This window comes from Pelodiscus sinensis, chromosome 7 (assembly GCF_049634645.1).
Source record: "Pelodiscus sinensis isolate JC-2024 chromosome 7, ASM4963464v1, whole genome shotgun sequence".
In the NCBI taxonomy this organism is placed as follows: domain Eukaryota; kingdom Metazoa; phylum Chordata; order Testudines; family Trionychidae; genus Pelodiscus; species Pelodiscus sinensis.
Window position 1 is genome coordinate 8,783,875 of NC_134717.1, and position 18,528 is coordinate 8,802,402.

The 18,528-nt window shown below is 41.3% G+C and overlaps 1 protein-coding gene across 9 annotated transcripts in view; it reads right to left on the minus strand.

Moving 5' to 3' along the window:
* Positions 1 to 1,677: 1,677 nt before the first annotated feature.
* SEMA5B (semaphorin 5B) overlaps positions 1,678 to 18,528 on the minus strand; it is a 372,195-nt gene continuing 355,344 nt past the window's right edge. For 8 of the 9 annotated variants that reach the window (XM_075933113.1, XM_075933119.1, XM_075933111.1 and 5 more), the window contains one exon: positions 1,678 to 6,974. In XM_075933113.1, the coding sequence (XP_075789228.1) occupies positions 6,819 to 6,974 (156 nt within the window). In that variant the 3' untranslated portion in view covers positions 1,678 to 6,818. Of the gene's footprint in view, positions 6,975 to 7,437; positions 7,508 to 18,528 lie in introns of all 9 variants that reach the window. The other variant, XM_075933120.1, reaches the window with a different exon arrangement.

Genomic DNA, 18,528 nt, shown 5'->3' on the forward strand with positions numbered 1-18,528 from the left:
CCTCCCTCCCCCCCACCCCCCAAATTTTTTTTTACTGATCTTGTGCCTCTCAGGTACTTTTTGATGGTCTGCATTTGAAAAGAAATTCTTGAATCTACACTTGAGCAGCTGAAAACACCCAAAAGAGAGCTTGATTTTCTAGGGATAAGGTATTCTACATGCAGGTGTAGTATATTTCATCTTGTTAGCAATCCAATCTATTTTTTATGATCGTGTGGTATAATTTTCAGTATAAAACTATAATATTAGTCTTCAGAGGTCTTGAAATATAAACTGAAATGCTTACGATTCTGTCACTTTTTACAGTCTTTGTTTTTATTAATAAATGAGATGAGGGCAATAACATTCTTCAGTAAGAGGCTATGATCATCCTTAAAACTCTGCCCATTTTTACAATTTTTCACTGTGCTATGTAATAATTGCAAAAGCACTAGGATACAATCTCAATCCAAGTGGAAAATGTACAACTGAAAATCTCTGCATGCTGATCTATTTGCCCCTATTGGAGCAAGCTAATATCCTGATATTTTAAGAAAATAGTGTCCTTGGGACACTAGATATTTGGCTTCCTGGACAAAGCAGAGGTACTATAGGAGCCAGAGAACAGAGATAAAGGTCATGCAGCAAAATTAGATTTGCATGTCACCCACACTCAGTTGAAAGTTTTGGTTCAGCCCATTTGACACCTTATTCTGAAATACAGTTTATGCATCAAATGCACCTAAAGCATGGGAGAGGGGCAGGAGTGGTTTTGGTGTTTAGTTTTATTCTGGAGAGCTGAACACAATCAAGTTTGATGAGGTGGAGTGTTGCATTGTGTAGCTGAATTTAAATTTATACCTAGTAGTATTATTCAGCCTAAAATTGTGATAAATGCAATCCTAAATCATGGTTCAGGCACTAAGGGGATTGTGGTCAGCAAGGAATAACAATTATATATATAGTCCAAGTTACAAACCCAGCCCAATTGATGAGTTGCAGTTGGATGTGTTTTGCCATCTCGAACATGTATTTAACATTCCAGTAGTATATTTTTTTAGGGGAAATGATTCACAAGCTTTTCAGGAGGTTCTGTTTTATTTCTGAATTATACTTTACATTGTACAATATATAAAAATACAGAGTACCCAAAAAATTCACAGTGTCAAAGGCAGTGATTACAGTCTAGGTCACCTTTATACACTAATAGTACCATCATGTTCAATTGCATAGGAAGGGTGATGTGCCTTCACATTAAGAGTCCAATAATACTTGCCAGATTTTCCTTTTTGGGATAAACATACTGTTTTCTGCTAACAATTTCCTGTGTATCAAAGAGCCAGTATTGCCTCTGTCCCTCCCTCCTCATCTATGCACAAGTCCTTGCCAATTTCCCTCCTAACTTACCCCATGTGACAAAGGATGTTTTTGATTAAATAGCTAATTTGTTCAAAATACACACTTACCCAGATGTTACTGGAGATTAGTTGCATGTAGATGGAACCCACAAGCTCATGCAGCTGGCTGGCTTTTTTCCCAAGGTTTTGCCATATTTCTACTAAAAGTCACTTTGCTTCAGTTATTGATGGACTATACACTGACCTCTCCCTCATGCTGTGACCTGTATATTACACAGCATTCCCCATTCCACTGAAGTTTCAGTAGTGGTACAGATATTCAGCATTATCTTTATTTTAAAACTATTTATACAGCCAAGAAGAGGGAGTGTAGGTTCTCTAGAAGCACACAAATAATGCGGATTGCATTGGTGGCAGATCATCTGCAGCTGGGACCAGAACTACAACTAAAACTTCAAGAAAGGCTCTACCTTACAATGTTCTGGCAGTGAGAATTAAGATGCCAGATTCTCCATGAGACCTTGTTTTTCTGAGTTTCCTTAAGAACATAAGAATGGCCCTACTGGATCTGACCAATGGTTCGTCTAGCCGAGTATCTTGTTTTCTGACTGGAGCCAATGCCAGATCTCCACAAGGGAATTAAACAGAGCAGGGAATCAGCAAGTAGTCTGTTCCCTGTCACCCGTTCCCAAATTCTGTCAAACCTTCCTCATGAAGGCTCCAGTGCTATGGATAATATCCAACTTGGTCAATGTCTCGCTGACCCACACCTGACCTCCAAATGGTTTGATGTTTGCTCTTAACAGACTTACATGAGGGACTTGCATAAATGAGACTTCTCCTGTTTCATAGCTGCGAGCTCTCAAAACTGTTCAGCTAGGGCTAAATCCTGCAAAACCATTGCTCATGGGCCTAGTACTTACGCTGCACCCATTGAAATCAATGCACTGTTTTGACCACTCCAGTGGAGGCTGGAATGTAACCTATATTCAAGCCGTTCCACTGTGGTTCTCGGACATCAGTAATCTGGAAGGCTGGGTAGTGCATTACAAAGGTCCCTAAAGGCATTAGCTACCTTTTACTCTATTGCTCTGTCAGAACCATTTGAAAATCTCTCTTAAATTGTATGACAGGAGCCTAATGTGGAAATGGTTATTCAGCTCTTATGCTGCCAGTCAACTACTTGGAAAACAATTGCAAACTTCTTCTGCATTCAAATGAAAACTTGTTCCAGATCCAAATACTTTTTTACTTTCCGTTCGTTCCTTTAGTCTAACCTGCTACATTGCTTGCACAATTATTCTCTACTTAGTTACATTTAAGAGTGATACACACAGCTGCCTCAGGCTGATTAGTCATTTGTTTGAGTGGCTATGAAATTATTCTTAGCCAGAATGTTTTGTGAAAAACAGGCATTTAACTACAAAAATCAATTGTGTTTTTAACTTTTTTTAAAACTGTATTTAGCTATAAATGTATTTTGATAATATAAAGAACAGAACATGGGTTTCTTAATCATTATTTTCAGTCTCTTGCTGTAGAATTTGAACACCAGCACTGCCTTTCTCAGTCTAAATTTTGTCTGCAGGCATTTGGATGGATGGAAACAGTATGTATATATTATAAATATATACCTTATCTATCTACTGATAGATATGCACACTATTAGATTCATTACATAAACTTTTTTATACATATAAAATGTAAATTTACAGTTGGTACAAAGAATATAGTGATCTGTATGGATAGCAATTTCATTTTCACATGGGTTTCATCTCATCAGATTAATTATTGATGGTGTCCTAAAACACCTTTACCAGATCTGGCATTTAATGGACTCTATTGTCTCTCTCTACCTTGATTTCCATATTACTACTATTTCATTTTCTTAAAATAAGGCATTAAGAATCGCAGTCATTGCACCATACATATCTTCTCTGGTATTTGTTACATTTTACATGTTTAAGAAGAGGGAGTGGCTCACATTTACAAACATTCACAAATGCATCTTTAGAACAAGCAGCCCTCCTTTCTCCAGGAATTTTACTTGTGACATCTACTGGAGGCATCTGCAAGTTGTAAAGAGCTGGAATGTTTATACTTGGCATTTCAATCCAGTGAAGTGAAACAGCAGTTTTACAGTGAAGCATGGTTCACTCCATGTATGCAACCATTAGAGCAAGGGGGAAAAAACCCAACATTGTTAAATACCACCCCATGCCTATTTAGATGCAATATTCTTACTGCATTCAACATTCTATACAGCTGAATCCTATCCTAAAATATTTTCAGAGCACTGAGGCTGTAAGGTTAATTCAATTTCTTGCTAAAACTTTTCTCTCTACAAGTTTTTTTAAAAGCACCAAACCAGTGTTAAAAAGCTGTAGCATCAAGGGTTTTTCCAGCATACTGTGCATACTTTTATATGACCTTAAGAATGGAAAATTTAAGCAATTTAATGTCGGACTGGAGGAGCAATTCAATCTCCTATGGGTATTACAGATCTGATGATCTGTTGCCAATTTACATGATAGAAACAAACAAATCCAAGAATATCACTGTATATTGTGTCATTAACCTGAGCCGCACTGGTGAGCTTAGAAGGAATTCAACCCTCACATCACATTAACATTGCCCTTAAAGAACTGCACTCTCATGCAAACATTAATTGAGTAATAAGAGTGCAGTGTTTCACCTCCCCCTTGCTTCTACTTTCTGCTCGAATGGAAGCCACAGATTCTCGCTATGATTGTCAATTCTATGAAGCCATTCAGATGGCTAATAAGAATGACTCTGAAGTGTCTTGCTGGAAATGTACCCTACCCCTCTGCTCACCTATACTACAAAGTAGGCACCTTTTGAACACAATGAAGCAATGATCTTGCTCACTCAGTTGAAAGACTAAATAATTTCAACTTTTTTTTAAAGCTGAAAATGGAAATGGTTGAACTACAAAAGAAGAGAACATTGAAATTAAAATAACTGCATGGTTTAACTCGCTTGCTTGCAACTCTTAAGAACTGCAGCTGAAATCCTGCCAAGTAAACAACAACATAACTCCTCCACACAGGGAACCATCTGAAATGAAAGCTTAGCAATGACTTCTGTTTATAATATCTACAGTGATCTTGGGAACCAATAGTTTCTTTAGAACTGCTGACATATGTTTAGTGTACCAATTTTCAAACAGGGGCTCTGTACCAGTCCTGTGACTTTAGCATGGAATTTTCCATAGCCCAAGCTAAACTTTGGGTATCTAATGCCCCCTGAAAATTAATGGTTCTTTTGTGACCAGTGCCTGCCACTTTGATGATCTATAGAATCCAGTGCACCTCTATCGTCTTACTTTCTATTCACACTGCAAGACTGGGATTTTAGTGTGTTAGAAGGCATCCAGACAGAGAGGTGGAAGAAATTAGTGTAGCCAGACTCTTGGGGCCAAAATCTGTTTGCAGTCATACTGCTGTACAGATCTAGAGTAATTTTACTTCAATTAAGTTTTTCCCACACTGGTGTAACTGGAAGCAGAACTTTAATCAGTCTGCTAATTTGGTACAGTTGCCAGAAAAGATTAGGAATCATTGAGTTAATCTAAAACCCTTGATGAAATTGTTATAATCAATCTCCTTACAGCTATAGACCACTGGTATAGTTTAGAAGCATAAGGCTAATTTGTTCTCCTGTTAGTGATCCCACATTGTAAAATCAGATTACAAAGTCCACCTCTGCTCTGCCTCATCCATTAGAGAGCTGTACGTTTTTAGCGTCATGAATAGCAAAGTCTTTTCTCAGCTCCCATTGACCACCTCTGTGTATGGGTATGCGTGCAATGAGCAGCTGCAGCCTTACAAACAAGTGTCTATAAAGTGATAGCAATGAGAAACTAATAAGTGCTGGCTTACAGTGAAATCTATCATATGTATCCAATATAACCCAAACTGCTTGGAACACATCCCAGTCAATGAAAATAGACACAGCAGTCGCTAAAATAATACACATACAAAGAATTCAAGTTGTGGAACTCAGGTGTGTTTAGGTTTGTACTCTTATCTCATGCTCAGTATTGAGGCATTCTAAAGTCTTAGCATCAGGAGTTCATTATAAATAGAAACATTCAATAGTAACAGTGTCAAACTCGTTCACGTTGCTAACAAATTTGTTGGAACTGTCCATTAAGCACTGGTGATAGGTTTTCTTTTGGCCAGACAGTAACATCAGACATACACACCATGCCTTCTGCTGCACACAGGCACACACGTACACAAAGTTACATTTCAAGGCTGGATATAATGTTTAATAATCCTACAGTCCAACTTTAATAACTGGAGCAAGATTTTTTTTCATTTGTTTCTAGCTGAGAAAGCTAAAGAAATACTGGCAAACAATGCACATTATTCAGCTGTATAATAACTGGATGGAGTACAGACTGGAAGACACAATAAGAATGTGCAGCAGACTTTCTGTGTCATGGTATGCAATGAATACATTCCTTAGAAAAATACCGTGCCAAAAATTCAGAATTTCTTACTCTTCAAAAAATAACTGAACTAAAAATTAATAATAAAATAAGAATTAGCCCCAAGTATAGTGATTTCACAAGAGGAGGGCCTGACCATCAGTCATCATTCCTTGCAGACATGAACAGAATCAAGGTTGGAGAACAAAAGTAAATGTTGTTTGAAAGAATGCTAATGGCTCGCATACAGCACTTCTCACATTTTTTCCAGTGGTATGCACATCTTTGTTATGCAGTCAATGTCCACATCCCGTTAATCCAACATTTACTTCACTTACCATCTCACATTGCCTGTATAATTCTAATTAAGACTGGAAATATTCTGAAATGCTTCTTTGGATAGAGAACTTTGTGTGTTTTCTTTTCCTGGTTGAACTGGATGTTCCCAAAGAAGATTATGGAGGCCATTTCCTGCAATGGGGAAGGAATCTTCTGATGAAGCTAGAGACCTTGCTATAAACGTAAAACTTTGATCCAGTTCCTAGCATAATGGAGTCCCATACAGCTTATCTTGTGAACTAAGTGTCATTCAGTGCACCATCATTACCTAGTCACATCAAGGGGGTGCCTCGCTGTATTATCCTTTGCTCTACGGAGCTATCTGTAATGTTTCTTAGAACATGCTGGCAGGTAACATGGTGGAAACCTAACACAGCATGCATCAGCTCCTTGGCAGTTCAGGTCTCAGACAGATATACTGACCATCCAGCCATGAATATTTGCAGCAGCAAGTGTCTTCTCCAGTCAAATATCCACAAAAATCTATGCATAATGGTCTCTGGTCCATAAGCATTCTGTCCATGTAAGGAGATGTGCTGTTTAAAAGTAAAACAGTTAACAAAAAAAAGAGGCCCTACTTGTACAATATTTACATCTGGAGACCGGGCCAATATTTGGTCCATATACTCAGTTTAAAAAACAATTCATACAGGAAGTGATCCAGTCCTTGGATAGTCTGTTCACCATCAGCTGTTGGTAAAGGTCCTTCCAGGAGAGGCCTCAGGCCTGTAGTCATATTTATTCAGTGTACTTGGATAATAGGTTGTAGTGTACACGTTGGTTTGCTGCAAGGGGTAGAAGTTGGTCCGCTCATCAGGTATTAAGTTGTTCTTGTTAAGTGTCTGTAAAAGGTAAAAAGAAATTACATAGACATATAAATGCTTTGTGAATGCTCTTTCCTATCTTCAGATCTTTCTCAGATTCCGTCTCCAGCATGGTGTCCATCCTGGGCCACTGGCACCTTCCCTCCATCTGGGAGGATAAGATGGATGTGTACCATACATGGCGCTCTCTCTTTGTGGAGTCAGTCCATGGGTGGACCCACAGCTTTTGCCATTTCTGCATTGGTGGATCTGTGCTCAGCCATTACTAGAGCCAGAATCCAGAGTCTTCTCCAGAGACCCAGATTCTCCTAGTAGATGGCATGATGTCTGACCATCATTGTCACACGACCATGCTGGGCCTAAACAGGACTGAGTGGTAAACTGTACACTCAACCTATTCCCTTCCAAAGTGCTCATAGTAGAAGCGGCAGTTACCAAAATGGCACTTCTTTTCTTTTTGGAAGAGCAGGTGCACATTTACCTGATCTTCATCTCCACTGGTAGATATCCAGGTTTGGACCCCCCGATATTAAGTGTGTCACTTCTGTCAGCTACAGTATAAGTAACAAGTCATGGTCACTTTTGGAAAAACTAAAATGACTCAAGAAATGTAACAACCAAGTAACAAGTGTGATTAACAGCAGCAGAAAAATGAGTTATAAGAAGTATTTTTTACCCACTAGCATTTAGAAAAGAGTCCAGGACTTTCTCTCCCCATTCTTTACCTTATCATGGAATTGCTTGTATTCATGCCACCAGCCATTCTCCCCCCCCTCACCTCCTCAGCCCTCCCCTCCATCACCACCACACACACACACACACCCTGACAGGCCAGGTGTTTCCTGCCTTGTTTCAGAGAATGAGACACTTCAGAAAATGTCTTCTTGTATTTCTCTTGTTGTTGATGTCATTTCAATCACACAATACAGTTCACTTTTGAAGCATGCTCATGGCAGGCTTTTATTTTTAAATAACTGCGTGCCTTGGTCTGTTGTGGTTATGTTAATCTGCTGTTAAGCTGCACCAAGGAATTCACCCCTTGTTCTGAAGCAACAAAAGATGAATGTTCCACATGCACCCTTAAAATAGGTACACACTGTGTTTCCAAAAAGGGTGGAGATACCTGTAATTGATTAGTTCAAGGTTCTTGCAAGCTGGAGTACAGAATGGCGCTTATTTGAAAGGCAGTGTGAGCTGGAGGACTGAGGCGTGGTTTTGGAGTCAGGAACTCCTGAGTTCTAATGCTGGCTCTGCTACTGTTTCCAGAAGAGGGAAGGGGATAATAATACTTGCTAACCTACCTTCCAAATGATTAACTGGCTGATGCTCAACAAGTGCTAATGGCCCAATACTTCCACTGTCATTCAACCTGAGCAGGCCTGCCACCAGGGAGAGGACAGGCAAAGGTACCAGTTGCCCAGGGCCCTGTGATTCAAATTTCCACCAGAATGCTGCTTAAAGGCCTGACGGGGCAATGTCATGCTCTGGGCAGCACTGAGGGCTAACTGTCCCTGGCTCTGCCCCTTCTAGGAGAGCAGAACTGACCCTCCCCCACCTCGCCCAGGAGCCCGCAGAGGCTGTTGGTGTCCCTGAATCTGAGAAGTCCCTTACTCATGCATATGGTCCTTTGCACATCAGAGGGATCCTCAGGTGAATAAAGCCCTGCTCTGTGTGAATGAAGGTGACCACATCAAGCACTGTATGAATGCCAAACTTCATTATCAGAATGGGCAGAGCTCCTGCTTCAGCAAATGCTAAATAATCTTCCGGAAGAGACTGCCTTCTGCTCTCAGCAATGAGAGGAAGCGGTGATAGGATGTGTCATGCATTGCTCCCAATCATCCAAAGAAATATGAAAATAATAAGGGAGCCCTTTGTTGGTTAGACAGGGCTGGTAGTCAGGGAATTGGAGTTTAATTCTCTGGCTCTGCCACTTTCTGTGTGTCCTCAGGGAATCTTTATGCTTCAGACTCCCCATCTGTAACATGAAGATAAAAATACTTAACCAGCTTGAGATCTCTTGGTAAAAGGCACATTATATGTGCCAAGTACTATTGGTATCTTAAGGAACCCCTTCCAAAACAACTTTGCTGTTCATCCATACTGTACATAAGAGTTGCTATTTCCTAGCCAATGTGATTTAGCTTCATATAATTAACACATGCAATTAAATGGCCACATGCCTGTTTATGGACTATGGAGCGCTGGACCCCTGGTGTCTCTATTCACCATGTGAGCCTAAAACACCATCAGTTCCACTCAACTGCCCAGGTGTAGCACAAGTGTACATTTTCAGAAGCACAAATGTGGACAAGAGGAACAAGAGAGTAAGGAAATGGCTCCTACATGGTCAAGTGTTAAGATGATGCTCAGGGAAATCTCATGGGTTGCACAGTGTGGGGAGGAGAGGGCTGTCAGCATATGGATGTGTGAGAGAACATGGTTCAATTGGGAGGCTCTCAGGAAGTCCTAGCAACTGCGTAATAGCTGAGTCCCCATTTAGGATTTCACTAAGGGTTAAGAGTAGAGAGGAGTCCTGATCAAAGCCACAGATCTAAATACTCCTGAAGATTGGTGGTGATCAAACCCTAGTCTGATAGAAGCTCAAAATGAAAATCACAGCCTTCCATTCCTTGGGCACTCAGATGGAATGACTGAATTTCAGGATACCCTGCAATGATTTAAATCTAGACCCTGAAAGCAAGCTTAGCATTTAATTAACAACATTTGCATTTTCTCTCTTTTTTGCCTTTACTTTCTTACAATACTTAATTAGAAAAATACACACAACTTTTTTTGCTCAATTTATTTTTTTGATGGAGGGTCTCATATCTTTGGGAAATACCTTATGCAAATGCTTTAAGGGATTAATAATGTAATTAGCTGCAAAGAATTTGTTTCTGGCAATATTAGGATGGCAGAAAAAGCCCTAAATCTGGATGATCAATGTATACAGCTTCTTAATGTTTTCCAGCACAAACATATTGTTGGTCTTATTTTAATAAATAGATGATTAGGCTCCCAGGCACTAGAAATTGGAAAAATATCAACAAAGAAGGGAAATGAGGCAGCAGCAAATTGTAGAAATCTACAAACCCAGAAGGGGATTGCAATTACATCTCTGTGGGTAGCTTCACTTGTGTTGGTAAGAGGTTTAACCCTTGCGCCTTTCTTTTTGCTCCATGCAGGGATAAAAAGCAGGTGACAAACTGTCCCTCTGAAGACATTTCCCTCAGGCATAACATGGCTCAGATATTCATCCTCAGTGTGCTCAGTGCAATGGAGTTACATTAGGGGTGCATTTAGCTTGCTTGGAACAAATAGGGAGTCTGCAGGAGAGTTTGTTGATTTTGAGATGGCAAGATCAAGAGCACTCATTGCCACAAAACCAACTGCAGAGAGCACCAGAATCCCGTACTCAGCTGTGCTCATGCGGTTTCTCAGCAGCTCAGTGCCTGAGAAGTGGCTGCTGAAGGCATTGTACTGTGCAATTCTCTCAGAAGCAGAGATGCCAACTCTGCGGATTCTCCAGGGCTGGAGCACCCACAAAAAAAATTAGTAGGTATTTAGTATCCACCAGCAGCCAGCTCGCCGCCCCCCCTCCCCCCCAGCACTTCCTGTCTGCCACAGTCAGCGGTTTGGTAGCATGCAGGAGACTCTGGGAGGGAGAAGGCACAGGGCACTTCCAGGAGAGAGGCAGGAGTCAGGAACTTCGGGGGGGTTGGGTTTTGGGCAAAGCAGGGCAGAAAGGGGTGGGGACTTGGGGGAAGGGAACAGGGCCTGTGGTGAAGGAGAGATGAGCATCACCCCAGGAAGCTGGTGCCTATGTTTAGAAGAGTTACTTGCTATCTGTCTTTCTAGGCTCTTACATGGAGCTCATCACCACAGAATCATATCTTGCTGATCCAGTGCAACACATGCTACCCTCCACAAAGCCCTCAGAGAAGAAATTTGCCTCTCTGTGCCCATATAGGTTGCCCCCTATGGTAGGTTTTATGTGGCATAGTTTAAAAGGCTACAGCAATGGCATTTCCATTACATGACAGCCTAATAGTCCTTATTACCAGGACACTGTTCCTGATACTCCGCTTATATTTTCCCTCTCTCAATTTCATCCTGTTACTCACAGCTGTCGACTCTCATGTAGCACTAACTACGAATGCCTCTTCCTTCTTGGTGTTTACAACCTCGCCCACCTGTGAGCAGTGTGCATTTTCCAACCCCTTCAGATTTCAAGGTCTTAAGTATGTAACTCCCCCCTTTCCTAATGCTGAAATATCACTTGGCACACAATACTGGAAAACCATCCTAAACATGGCAGAGAAGGGGGGGGGTCAGGCTCCCTCTTCCCCTTAGGACAGGGTTTCCCAACCTATGGGTCAGGACCCAAATACGGGTTGCCATTACATTTCAAAAGGGTCGCCAGGTGTCTCCCCAGGTGGCTCTTAAGGAGCCATTCACACATTTTTTGAATTCACCGAGTCTTCCTGAATTGACAAAATGGGTCCCCAGCTGGAAAAGGTTGGGAACTGCTGCCTTAGGAGAAGGAATCTTACTTCAGTCTGAGACGAGGCAACAGGCAAGACTATCCGAATTACCACAAGACAAAACTACAGCAATGCTCAGAATCTAAGGTGATAAAAATACCTCTAAGATAAATTTAGTTAGAAAGACAGAAAATTATTTCACTCAGGTGCAAACAGGAACTCAAACCACAGTGATCGAGTATCTGTTACCTGCTTCCTCCATCCTTGAGATCAGCAGTATCAGCAAAGCCAAGTTCTATTTGCCAGTCCATCCATCAGGAGCCTCCATCCAAGAACTTTTTAGCAAGTGGCTTGCCAGCAATTTATGCTAATCTGACCAAACCCCATTACTCAAGGGCATGCACCAGAATTTAAATTTCTTCTTTTAAAAGAGTTTTTATTGTATTATATTGGCATATGAATAAAACAGAAGACAGACTTTTCTGTCTTAGAAATATTAGTTTGTCACATAGGGACATTTTCAGAAAGTGAAGAAAGAACTCACTATGAGATGGTTTGAGAAAGTGCAGCATTTTGACATACTATCACTGTTAGCAATTTTTTAAAAAAAAAGTCCTGACAATGCTACTATTTAAGCTGGGGCTAGTAGAATACTGAATAACCCAATATATACAGAAATGTATAAGGAACATTCAGTTGTGATTAATTTTAGAAGCATAGGTCTACCAAAAATGCCTTTTCCATATATTGTTATAATGTCTGAAACTTGAAAACAATATATGTTATATTGGTCATTAAATTATAATCCACTAGTATATTGGATTACTATCTGACAACTGTCAACACATAATCACAATTAACAATATGGAAATTCCAGTAGTAATCCAGTTTGAACTTTGTTGCAACTGTATAAATATCTTGTATGTACATTTGTTACTTATGAATATGTGCTCACATTTTCCAAACGTCAGTTTTTTCATCAAAATCTGTCTAAACATCAAATTTTTGACTAAAATAGGCCTTTAAAAAAAATTCTGCATAACTCTAGTGAAAATAGCATTGTGTGCTATTAGTGTGCTATTTATCAATACACCTTCCTCCCAAATATATGCCTCCAAAATCTAAATCAGAACAACAAAGTAACAATGTTTCTAACGCAGTAAAATAATACAGTAAGATTTCTGGTAAGCCTGGGCTGATGCCTTATTTTGCAGTTACCTCTACATCTCTACAGTCCTCTCAGCACTTCACACTCCTCTCCCTTTTTGGAGTTCTACTTAGATCTATGGGGCAGATCTTCATCTGGTGCAAACTGTCAGAACTGCATGAAAGTCACTGGAGCTTTGACCATTTACATAAACAGAAAATATGCCCCCAACATCTGTCTACCACTGGCAGATATTTCACGTTCTCCCTTTTACATGTGGCAGATATTTTAGTAGGGATGTTAAAGTTTAACCGATTAACTGATTAGCTGATGCTTATTGGCTAATTGTTTGTTTAATGTTATTAGTCAAACTCTTCCTGGCCCGCAGGGAAGCAGCTTTGCATAAAGCCAGCAGCCCCTAGCAGCCCTGCTCCTGGGGGGGCTTTGCTGCAGGCTCTGCAGTATAAAGATTATTTAAATTTTACACTGCAGAGCCCAGAGTGTGTGTAACTGCTAAAACTTTCAATGGTTACATGGTTACCTTTTAAACTGACTTTTTACATCCCTAATTTTTAGTTAGGTGACCCCGGGAACATATTTAGAACATCTCATTCATTTTTCAATAATCCCTCATCACATTTCAATCTCATCCCTCATTAAGAGGTTTTATATTATGATGCATGTTTTCCAACTGTAGTTTCCCCCAAAAGATCCCTCCATGCTCCAACTGCACTTCCACTCTTGCTGTTTTGTATTTAATGTAATACCGTTAAAAACACATCAGTTCTAAACCTCATGTTGGGTGGAAAGGAACATGAGAAGTAAGTGAGCCAATCAGCACTGTAGGTGAGCTCCATACATTTTAAAGCTTTGACATGCATTGTGCCATGGATTTAGGCAATGGCTGAGAACATATCCAAGCGGCTGGACTGCATTACGGACAGACAGCATTAACTAAATTACTCCGTTCATTCACAGTGGGAACCTATAGTGCCCTAGTTGGGACCATATGCAAATAGAGCTTGATGCCCTCCTTTCACTGTGCCTTTGAATTCCTGCCCCTGATTGCAACATTAGGCTTTTAAAGAACAAAAGGAGTGGTTTCCATTTTCCCTGTTTGGAGTATCCGAGTTCCTGCAGTAACAGAGATCTGAAACTGGAGACTGTTTTTCTGTGGGGAAGGAAGGAGAGGCAAGGCGAAGGCAAGTAGTTAAACAAATCAAAATGAAATTATGTAATTGATATAAATAACCAATAAAGCATCACAGAGCCAACCTTTTTTGTATTCCGCAGGGGGCTTATGTTTTCCTCATAAAATCAGACTGGATGAAATGCTTTTTCAACACAAATTGTTTATTTTATGGATCTAGCCATGGCCATCTCATAACAGGAAATTACTCTGTGTCATGGCAGAGATAAGGATTACTGAAATGGATTCAGAGTATGAGCAGTTCCTTACAGAATGCATTTTCCTGGCATGGTGTAAGGTGGCAATCTCAGAACTATGACTAACCAGCAAATTGGGGAATAATTAGCATAACAATTACATTAAAAATACTTTGCTTATAAAAACACATGACTAAACAAATCAGACCTCTTTGTATTTATTAGCACTAACAAAACAAAGGATACACAGCCTACTCCTGCCCTCTCTCTCCTCCCATCAAATGGATATTGTAACTATGTCATGCCTCTCTCACTGTATAGCCCCTTCTGGAAATACCGACAAATGCCGGAAGGGGCTTCAGAATCCCATAGATTTATTAGCAATAAGATATAAAAAGATTCACAGCCTTTGGCATCTCTTCTTTCAAGTCTTTCTTAAGACACTCGCCTCCTCCCTGATGGCACAAAGACATTCATATCTGCTCAACTGTCTGCATGAAATCCTGGTACCACTGCAATCAATGGCACAACTTCCATTGTGAACTAGGCACATACCTAAGGCTAGACTTGTATTTAAGTGTCTTTCTGTATTTGGACCCAAAGTCTGATCTAAAGGCCACTGAGGTCAATGAGAATCTTTCTACTGACATTAATGGGTGGTAGATCAGAACCTAAGTAATCCGACCAAATCACACTTATAGTGATCTCAAATTCACCAGTATTTGTTATTGTTCTCTGGGTGATTGTTAATATGAGTTACTTGTTTCCAGTAGCACTCACGATGTGCTAAGAAAAACCCGATGCCCCAAAAATTCCCTCCTATTTGTCAGTATGAAGATGTCTGAAGTGGGACATAAAATTTCACCCGTAGTCTCAACAGTGCTGCCTGTGCTGTCCCCCTGCTCTGTGATGTCTCTGTGCATGGCCCTCCCTGCTCCTAAAATCACAATGGCTTCCTCTGCCATTGTAAGGCATTGCAAATTCATATCCAGCTAGGTCAGCTCAGTTATATCGCTTAGTTGTGTGAAAAATCCAACCTAACCCACAGCGTAGACAGTGCTAGCGGGACAGAATCCTGTTCACCTCTTTGGGAGGTAAACACGTTAGCACCCGGGCTGTCGGCATAGTGTCTATACCGAAGCACTACAGTGATGCAGCTGTAGTGGTTCAAATGTAGATAAGCCCTATATCGATGTAGCTACACTAGTACAAACAACCCTAGCGTATATAAACTGCCTGAGTGCAACTTACCAGGGACGTCACCTGGAATGGTGTGAGCCCCACATCACAGTGTATTTAGACCGGAGTTATATAGGCTTAGCTACCTCAGTGCAGCACACGCGCGCGCACGCACACACACACAATCACAGCATAGATTGTATAATTTGCTGATCAATACTTCCCTTAGGTCTCAGACAACCTTCCTACTTTTCAAGCTCTCCTTTGATGCTGACCTCTTGCCAAGGCTTTGGGCCTCAGCTAAGCACTAACAAATTCATTGCTGGTAACCAGTCTGTTCCCCTGTGTTTCAGCCAGGCTAGCATGGATACCGGACTTACCTCTAAGTATTTAGATTTTATGAAATGTGTATAACCTGCTGTATGCATTAATCTCATTTACAATAATATCTTTGTCCCATGCTATGAAGAAGTACTTCAGTTTTTTGTCTTGTAACTGTAAAAAATGTTTGCTTTGAAACTGTGAACTCAGGAGGGTTTGTCTCCTGCCCATCAAGAAGTCCTATCAAAAATAAATGGATCATTTTGGAACATTACAGTACCCAGACTGTGTTAATTGTCTCCTGGCACTCATGAAGAGGCTACGTGCAAAAGCATCACATCAGGAAAAAGAAGCTGACAAGTCAATTTTTCATCTTTTTCGCTGTTTGGATTCCCACAGGGCTGGAGCTACAAAACAGAAGAGGAGGTCCCCAGTGTGAACCTGGGTTAGCTCTAAAGGACATTCAGAGCTGACATATTACTGCAACTCTATCGCCATACGGAGCCATCCGCTCTAATTCATTTGTGTATTTTTGTAGTGACCCTCTCTTTTCTTTTCTTAGTTTAATAAATTCTTACTATAGGATTGGATACATTGCCTTTGGTGTGAGATCTAAGGTGCTAATTTACCAGGGCTAAGTGTCCATTCTCTTAAGGCTGGCAGTAACCCAAGTATTTTGAGATATTTCTCTCACTGTCTCATTTGCCTGGGAGGCAAAATAGACGGGAATATCCTGGTAAGGCTGTTCTACAACTTCAGGAGTTCACGTGTTAGTGGGTTGGTGCAATTGAATGACAGAATGAATTCTGGGGTATCTTCCCTGCTTCTTGACAGTCTGAAATAAGGTTGGCACTCATGTCGTGAACCACTCCAGACAGCATGACAGCTCCCTCCAACTGCATAGCTTTTTGAGTACATTCTGCTTTGGGTTTTTTTCCCCATGCTAAATCTCACCTGGTTATTTCCTTTCTACATTTGTAATCTTCTGGGTCTTTTTCCATGACTTTTCTACCATGGCTCATCTTTGATACTTCCCCTTTGCTAACGTAGTGTCTTCTGATAAATTCATTAACATGCTGTTTGCAAGGAAGAAGTCAGAGGAAACTAGGATTCATACTGATCTTTGCTATGCCCCACATGACACCACCTTGCAAAATGGGGAATTGCCACTCATCACTGCCCACCATGGTACATCAGCCAATTTTCAGTCTCCAGTAGCAGCCTTCAAACCCAAGCCGATCTGAATCTATTGGCCATTTCGGATTTAGTACAATCCTGTAAGAAATGGTAGAATCGTACAAGATATGGACTGGAAGAAACCTCAGGTCATCTAGCCATAGGCTTGGTGACTGGGGTGGGAGGGTAGTAAAAGGGGGCAGTTGCCCTGGGAGCCAGAGATTCAAAGGGGCCTGGAGCTCCCAGCTGCTACTTCTGCTACTGCAGGAACAGCAGTAGCTAGAGCCCCAGGCCCTTTGAATTGCTGCCAGAGTGCGGTGCAGTGCACTTCAGGCAGCTCTGAAGGCTGGGGGAGGAGTATGCCATGCTCCAGGTGCTGCAGAGGACTGGCTGCCCCACCCCACCCCTGCCCTTTCCGCCTGAGGCCTCCCGCTTCTGGAAGCATGGAGCACACCTCCTCCCCTACCCCCCATCTTGCCACGGGTCCGCGCAGGCTATCGGCTCACTTGTCTAGTCCAACCTCTTGCTCAAAGCAAGACCAAGCCCAACTAAATCACCCCTGCCAGGTCCTTGTCAAGCCTGAACTTAAAATCCAAATGCTTTACTAAAGTCTATAGGTGCATGGAGCTACACCAACTTACAACAGATGAGAACCTAGCCCTCGATATCTGAGATCAGCATTCCCTTCACCCCCTCAGCTTGGAAGCCAACTCCGTGATCATGTCTGATTTCTCTTCGTAGATATGAATGGTCCCAATTCAGCTATCAATTCCACCCACGAGCCCTTCACTTCAAAATATGTGCAGGCCTTTGCACAGGCATAGCTGAAAGCACATTGTGTCCCATTCCAGTTATTGTTCCTGGTTTCATTCGCCACTGGGGCCCTGAGTCAGCCAAGCACTCATGTCCTAATGGTTTAATAGGAATGGATTGAAGTTAAGGTTGTGCTTAAATACTCTTAAATAGGGACCTACATGCCTCCAAATATCTCCTCTTGGCACCAAATCTAGCTGCCTTTACTCAGGTGTAATTAATGCGGCTACTCCTGTGACCCAAGTGACCCAGATGTGGAGGTTTAATAGCTATTCAATTAGTTAGATGGAGCACTCTTCAATTAGTTAGATGGAGCTATTCAATTAGTTAGATGGAGCACTGTATATGAAGCTTGGTACTACATACTCACTTTTCACTGCACTGGTGTATTGCCTTAGTTTTCATAAATAAATACTAGTAATGGGGGCTGTTCATTACTAATTCTTCCAGACCACAGGGCACATTCCATCCATACCTGTTAATTTGTACAGGTTCAGTTTTCCCGATTCCCATACTTGATGCTAGGTCCTGGGATCCAGTGAGGATGCTCAGGCAAAGCAACTTTAGAGATGGCATAATGAAGCTTTTCCTTGTTTACGAGCACCTGAGGGAGGGGTAGAGCCAGAATTGTTAACTTGATGCCAAATCCAAGAGAGTGTGATGGAGAGGAAGACGCGCTGTAGATGGAGTGTTGCTGCACCCCAGCAATCCAGACTGCTGGAGCAGCCAATGTATCTTACAGCAGCCCTGGGGCTGTTCTCAACTGCTTCTTGGGGCTGTCCTGATACCTGGTAGCCTGAGTGTCAGTAAGACACAATATTGGCACTTTGCCAGGGTCCCTTTCTCAAGCTGTATCGGGTACTGAACAACTGTCCCCTAATTCTTAGAATTGACCACTCATTATTTCCTAATTACTAGACTCACTTTATTATTCCAGTTAAAGAAGCTATTCAATAGATCAACAACCCTAGATTCCTACCTCTGGGTATGTCTACACTACAGCGCTAATTCGAACTAAGCTAATTCGAACTAACGGATCCAGACTAAAAAACTAGTTCGAATT